General features: G+C 44.8%; 1 protein-coding gene across 2 annotated transcripts in view; it reads right to left on the minus strand.

Moving 5' to 3' along the window:
- Positions 1–7,611, minus strand: part of dtx1 (deltex 1, E3 ubiquitin ligase) — a 45,419-nt gene extending 37,808 nt beyond the window's left edge. The window contains exons 1-2 of one of the 2 annotated variants that reach the window (XM_087170315.1): positions 7,093–7,611; positions 5,969–6,612 (exon numbers count right to left, since the gene is read on the minus strand). In XM_087170315.1, the coding sequence (XP_087026441.1) occupies positions 5,969–6,227 (259 nt within the window). In that variant the 5' untranslated portion in view covers positions 6,228–6,612; positions 7,093–7,611. The remainder of the gene's footprint in view (positions 1–5,968; positions 6,613–7,092) is intronic. The other variant, XM_023394135.2, reaches the window with a different exon arrangement.
- Positions 7,612–7,831: the final 220 nt, after the last annotated feature.

Consider the following 7,831-nt stretch of genomic DNA (forward strand, 5'->3'; position numbering starts at 1 on the left):
ACCCCCTCCCCCTTCCTTCCCCCCACAGCGCCGCTCCAATCCCTTTCCTGCCGACATCCAAGTGGAATTCAGCCAGCTGGTTGGGGTTATAATGGACCCCTGAGTACAGTGACACCTTAGCACCACCTTGGCTAAGCACCATTTTGATTTCAGCTAAAGACCTTCACTGTCTAACTACGCTAATTACAAAGAGCTTTAAGAGAAAAAGAATTTGGTCATTATGTCAGGTCTGTTTATCTTTAGTCCACATGATTGTGAATGCGGCCAGGATGTGACTTGTTGAGTACCTGCGGAGATTCATACAGTCCTTATTTGAAACTGCAATACATTTCATCAAAACAAGTGTCTAAGCTGTTGTATAACAACATATACTGTGCTACAAACCGTAGCGTGTCAGCCAACATCACAGCACTGCTGATGTGTGCACATCTGCTCTGCTTGTTGACACATTCAAATATAAAAGCACACACGCGATTGTAGCACTAGAAATTGCCTGTTTCTATTTCTTTTCAATTCTAAATATACAGTTTAGAGCCTCTGGGCTCCACACTTTGCTCATTCTGTTTTCTTCTGACGCAAGTGGGATTTCACAGTCAGAGCTGATGCATACACCACATGACCTTTAGCACGTACACAGCGGGAATCCTTTTCACTGGTTCCTCCCACAGACCACCAAAACGGTTCCCACACGCTCTTACTACATACTAAACTACATCAAAGAAAAGACACTAAAGCATTTCTCTTCTTCAACAATCTGCAGCATTGTAGATGCTCAGCAAGTGTACAGACACATTTCCAGACCACAACCACAGTGACTGTTGTTTGTCAGCTTCAACACAAAACAGACATGAGAACATGGCCGTCTTCCTCTTTGTCTTCTGGCGTTTTTCACCGTAATTAGTTAGCGAGGGCATTTAGCCGAGGGAAACGGGCCAGAGCAGAAGAGATTCTCACGCCTGTGGGACCAAACCAAACAAAGCCCCGCTCCGGCAACACAGCAGCCAACAGCCGCTGATAGGGGTTATCTCTGCAGTCACACATGGGCCATCTCACAACAGGGAGCGTCGAGCAACTCTAATGGCCCTTACAACTCCAGAAACACATTCAGGACAGATACAGATGTTAAATGCACACTAAAAGCTGTCTCTTTAGATTTTAAGGGGTGAATAGAAATTTCAATTCCTTTGCACTTTTTGTGTTTGGAAATCTAAGTTATAATGGTAATGCAGATATTGTGCTTATGCGTTTTGCTTGTGCTTTTCAAATGAGGGTGAAACTTTTTTTTGGACATGTAAAAAAAAAAAAAAAAAGCTTGAAGCCTGGATTTACCCTGGCTGTGATTGACTGATATCTGCGGACACATCATGTAAAGCCTACGAACATCGATACAAGGTATTTTACCCCCTTTTTAACAAGCACATATCAATGACTAGCAACCATAATGATTTAAACCTGCAATAACTGATTTTTTCTGGACACATATCACCTTTTAGGTGATCACAGCCAACTTGTTCGTGTCCAGTTACATCCAGCAGATGTGGAGGAACATCAGCTGTCCTTTGGAGTTTTGTTTGTGTCCATCTGATGAATTCAAGTGTAATATTGATTCTCCTTGTAGCTCTGTTTTACTCTTTAGCTGTTAAATGCTCTGCTATGTTCACCGGCTAGTCACTTTCTGTCTGCTGTTTGTTACTGGGCAGGTAGCGTACAGTCACATTTCAGAGATTTTTTTTTTTTTAATGAATGAAAACATCTTTTGTCTGTGTCACAGATTGTCTTGTGATGTCTAAAAATGACTAGACCTATGTTATATATTCATATTAAGTTGTGTACTTACATTATCCCAAATGTTTCTAGCAAACCTGGCAAAATTATTGATTTTAATCATGGTAAAAGTCTGTTTCATTTGGTCGCCTCTGCGCATGCATCTGCATTATGGGTGCCCGCCAGAAGTGTCAAAATTAACTTTTTATCCAGTTTTAAGCAACGTTTTTCTGATGCACATTTTAAACCGTCAGAGAGTCATGAGAGAAACCAGCCAAGCAAACGTAATGCAGTCTCAGCTCCCAGCCCCGTCCTGATACCCTGTGTCTGTTTCCACAAAGCAGCATCAGTGAACACGGATTTGTAACATGAAACAGCTCTTTTCGATGTTTCTACCACTTTTAATCCCCTAGTCCGTTTCTTATGGACAGAAGCACAGCTCTGAGAATAATTTGGCTGTCGGTAAAAACCTCCTGAATGTCTGGATCATAAGTTATCAGGGAAACAATCAAAACAAAGGTTAGCAGCTCACATCCCCAACTGATCTCTTGTGTCTGCCGTACAATGTTGGTGAAAAACTGACTTTTAATGTGAAACTGCCTTATTCAGTGTTTATACCAGTTCACCTGCTGTATTTGTTTTAGGGAGGAGGATAATTCAGCTCCCAGTAGAAACTTCCAGAACGACTGACACTGAAGGAAATCAAACTGGGAGAAGCTGATGGCAATGGAGGTGAAGACAAATCCCATGATCCCACACTTCTTCATGACATCACCAAATGCCATCTTTTGTTATTGTTTTGATTGAGAGACCCCTGTGCGTTTAAAAGCCGGGCAGAAGAAGAAATAGCTGCAGTGTGAAATCCATCAGACAGGCCACAAGTGTTGGTATATGATGGAAATGGCAGATAAGCCCATGTGTTTTGCTATGGGAGTGGGTGTAGTGAAAGGGGATCAGTCCACAGCAGTGTTTAGATGTTCAAATGCCCCTCTGGGGAGGAGATCGGATCGATTCTCCTTGGCCAGGGGCCAATCCTCTCCCTGCCCTCGGCCAGATATTCATCCACACTATATATAACCCTCTAAGCCCCCACTCATACTGTATATACAAAAGTACCGGGTTCAGGATTTCACCACAGACTGGTGTTCTTCACCAGCAGCTGCATTAAGATGAACCCCATGCACTGTGTTTTCAAATGCCAAATACATACAGATGTGTTTAGGCTGCTCTCCACAGAGAGGGGCCCTGCCGCATCGTCTGTGGTGTGTGCGTTGCCGTCATGAGGCTCTGATTAGAGGGAACCATGGAGATAAACTATAGCCGCTGTCTCATTAGTCGGAGTAACTCTGCCTGGTTCCCACCCACAGGAGCTCCTCCCAAACCCACAGGAGAGCAGGGCACCCCTACACAGCCTGCAGGGACAGGACACAAACACCACAGCTGCCACAGCAGACAGAGTGCACCATCACACATCAGCAAACTCACACACATGTACAGACACAAGGACACACACACACACACACACACACACACACACACACACACACACACACACACACACACACACAGGGGACAGAAAGCACGCTCAACTCTCTTTCCAGCTTTGCCAAAAAAGAGCCTCAGAGGACAAGATCACTGGCTCCATGACAAAATGGGGTTTCCCCACAGGGACACTCCATAAGCCTGCAACACTGCAAATGGCTGTGGGTGACCTGCTGAGCTACAAATATAACAAACATGTGATGTGAAACAGATGCATCGCAATCCACATTAAAACAAGCTGAGGCCCTTTGCGTAAGCTTCGGTGCAACAACATCACAACAGCCTGGAAGCTAGCTGGGGCTCATGGGAGCTCGGATTGATGGCTGGCGGAGGTTTGCCAATATTTGGGGACAGGAGCAGAGAGTGCAGAGAATGAGGAGAGAGGGAGGGAGGGGAAGAAGCAGGTGTCTGGGCCGCTGTCCGTCAGGCCCTGCAGTGACAGGTTTATCCCAGCCGAGAGGGAAGGTAACACACTGAACGGCACAATGAGGAGCGATAAACGTCAGGCCTAGCCCCAGCGCCATGGTAATGGCTGACAAACGGCTCAGTGGCTCATCTCGCAGCCAGTCAACCCCAGACACACTCGCTGCTCTGCGTTATGTTCCATCAGAGGGGAAAACACCAACAAGCTCCTTCTACTACAAACCACCTGAGAGTCATGCAGGAATACAGCCACACTTGTATTTAGCATTTCAAACATTAAAAGAAAAACATTTTCTTCATAAAGAATGAAAAGACACTGATTTAGTGCAACATATACTATATGCTGTACATAGCCAATACATGAAGTGCTGTTTCAATTTATACATTTTTCATTTGCCCTAAATGCCTTTTTCACGCCTTCAATAGCCATCACACCAGCTTTCACTAGCCCTTCTGTTAGATATTAATGTAACCAAATAATACTATGGATCAAATATTGAATACATGTCTGGTTTCTACATGTTGGTGTTTGAAATAAAAGCTGGTTTACAGTTTAATGTAATGTGATGTCAGAACAGCAGAGCAACATGTAATTTTGTTATTAATGTTCATATTTATTTTTATAGGGGGCAAGTACACCACTTCGACCAGAGCCACATACCACAAAATTTTACGGCCTGAGGTAGTTTGCAACGCCCATCTGTCCGCGGGGTTTTATAAAAACACACGCAGTGTAAAAAGAAAGCGCATATACAACTGCTTATTATAGCTGCTTTCATGACATTTTGACATTTCTTTCCATAATCAGGCAGTAACTGCAGGGACCTTTACAATTTTGAGCCGTATTCTGTTTTTGCCTGCATTCTGAATATCGCTGCCAACCAATGCAGCTCCATGCACAGTGGGGTCACCTTCTGTATATCCCATATGCATATTTTCCCCCGTACCTCATGTGATGCTCTGATGTTACATAACGCCTTCAAATAAGAGATTTGCCTCTGAATTAAAATGAGAGTTTCACTATTCATGCTTCACGTGTCAGTGACATCATTTTTCAGTGCAGATATGGCCACCCCACAGCATCTATCACAGTCCCAATCTGTAGCTTTTGATTCAACAAAGTGATGTGCAGCTGAATCACACGTTAAAAATTCAGAAAGCTGAGATTTGTCCAGAGCTGGTTCTAACAGATGTCTATAACCTCCCCCATATCTTCACTTCAAACACTGGGACAGCAGGAAGGTGAATCCACACACAGAGACAAACACAGAGTGTGTTGAGCTTTAGTGGAGTACAGCGCAAACATCTGGCAGCAGTCATCAGAGAGAATTACAGTCGACCAAACAAAGCCTGTGTTGGGTGGATTTAATGCAAAAGTAACACATACTATGTGGTGGGGATTTCTTATGAGGTCATTTACTGTTCGCATGCTGTAACCAGAATAAAACCAAAACTTATGATTTAGAATCACTGGTACTTTGGACACAGCGGGCAGTTTATTAAATGTCTAAAATATAACATGATTTTTCCATATTCCGTGTATTCTTTCCATTCTTGTGAAATGACATAAATTGCAGTAATGTGGCAGAAACTAGAAGCACTTCCTCTTTCCCAGTAATTGTGTAGGCTACAGTAACCAAATCACCAGCCACTATTGTGATTGCCGTTCTCACAACAGCATGACAACACATTTTAACGAATACAATGAGTTGAGAAGAGTGAGGAGTGCCGCACTGAGCTACAGCACTCATTTGCCTGATGGATGCACAGCCCCTCGAACATGTTGACCTTTGGCAAGGTCGTGGCATTCCAGCAGCTGCGTAAAGACGCCCCCTGAATGAATAAATTATCGCCACACTTTTGTCATCCGGGTGCTTTGTGTCCTGTTTGTCGAAACGCCTCTCAGCTCAACCTGTGGCTCATCCACTGTACGTGAGTCCCAGAGCAGACGGGACATTCAGGACTCTCATTTATTCCTCTTGGAAGTTACATAAGATTTGTGTAGCAGCCACATCAAGGCGGCCTCTGTTCTAATCATCCCCAATGTGATAAGATGACATCATCTGCGGTGATGACTGCCAAACATGATTCATCTATTTATGTATTCAATCATTAGAACTACTGGGTAAACATCCACATTATGACCTCATAACTGCTGTGTTTGCATGATGTGGTCTTTCCTTGACAAAGCTATCTGTGCCATCTGTGTACGCAGACAGGAAACTGCCATGTCTCTTACCTGTGTCTTGTCGAAACTGGTGCATGGACTGCAGGTCGATGACGTAAGGAGAGAGCTGGGCATCCACCTGCCCCAGAACAACAGTACCTCGGGCATCCCCCTTCAGCACGTTCTCAATATGGTGGCAAACCGCTGCGCTGTAGGGCCTCCAGCGCCCATGTTCGTTCAACCACTCCCAGACCACCACCCTGGCCAGGTTCTGAGGGGGGTATCCCAGTCCATTGACGGGCACCAGCAACCCTGATCCTGGACGAGCCATCTCCTTTGTGGTGTCTGCTCTTCAGCTGCTGGCTATGTCCCGGGCTAGAACACCACTGCTACCCTGTCAGTCAACTGACACACTGGAACATTTTCATCAGCCCCAGGCAGGAAAAAAAAAAAAAAAAAGCTTGAATCAGCAATTAGTTTGGTAGTCCTCAATTAGCTCATGCTGCTCTCAAGCAAGCAGCTCTGCTGGAGTCATGGTCTACAGGTACTTTCTGACTGCTGGCGTTTTGATCAGTCAGTCCTCTGTCCTCTTGTGTCTTGTCCCGTTTGAAGTGGCAGATGTTGATGTTGATGATTATGAGATCTGCAGCTGCAGCAGTCTCAGTGCTCCACAGCCGACCACAGCAGATCAGCAGCAGATAGACAGGAGACGCTCTCTAAACAGAAGACGAGGAGCAGAAACACACTGGTAAACAAATGCCGTGATTTGTCCCATGAGTCTGCTCAGCAGCCAGGTACTGTTTAAGAGGAGATGACATAAAGCTAAACCAGTTCTGTGCTACTGTCCCATCAGTGGCCTCTACCTCTTGGCAATTGTGTTTACCTAAAGTGTGGCAACAAGAAAATGTATATGAGCCTGTGAGCTGCCTCAGCAGCAAAATAACTGTGATTGTCATCAGATTTGTGTGGAGGGGACAGAGCAGTGTGCACTACCATACAAATGCTATCATAATCCTAGCACACACACAAAAAATCACAGAGAGAGACATTTTCCACAGAGAAAGCTGCTCAGAATCCGAGAATGCAAAGGGAGGAACATTGTTTCTGTTGTCTGTGTGTTTTATGAATGTGTTCAATCTTACGGCTTGTGTTGAATGTTTTTGTGTCATGCTTGAATTGGATCTGGCGATACAGACCTGTAGGTTGCAGTTGTGGTGCCACACATCTGTCAGGTAGAAGCTGCATTTCCAAGGCTCCGGCCGAATTGAAAAAGAAAAAAGAAAAAAACGAGGTGAAACGCACCTGCCTTTTCACATCTGTGACTTGTTCGCTTCCCTGTCCCCTAAAACCTAAAATCTCCCTTCAAAACCCACCTCCTGCGGCTCCAGTAATCCTGTGTTATTGCAGAGAACCAAGCCGTCGTTTTATTCCCGTGAATCTGCTACAGACTACACCAGCTTGTTGGTCCGCTGTGCTCAAGTGAACGCGTGCCATTCCGCTGTAGACGCGCGTTCCTCTCTGCAGTGCCAAACATCACGCATTCACATAGTAAACACGCAATTCTCGCTGGCCGCAAATTACGCACTAATGTCCAGGCGCACCTGTGTGGACAACCGCTGAAAATCATCCAAAGTGTCAATTACAACGAAATTAAAGTATACAACTTCCGGCTTGTGGTTTCAAAATAAAACCCGTGTTGACACCATAGGATCGACACATGATTACACTGCTGGATGATGATGATGAGGTGTAATTGCACAGACATTGACAACAGAGAGGGAGAGAGAGAGAGAGAGAGAGAGAGAGAGAGAGAGAGAGAGAGAGAGAGAGAGAGAGAAACCTCTTCCAAAACATTCTATTCAGACATTTGGGATACATTTTTAGTATCTTGCAAAAGCATTCAGGGAGACATGTGACATCCTTGTGACACTTTGC

The sequence above is a fragment of the Seriola lalandi genome, unplaced genomic scaffold (assembly GCF_002814215.2).
Source record: "Seriola lalandi dorsalis isolate HSWRI2012SDOR001 ecotype SW California unplaced genomic scaffold, Sedor1 jcf7180002054945, whole genome shotgun sequence".
Classification (NCBI taxonomy): Eukaryota; Metazoa; Chordata; class Actinopteri; order Carangiformes; family Carangidae; genus Seriola; species Seriola lalandi.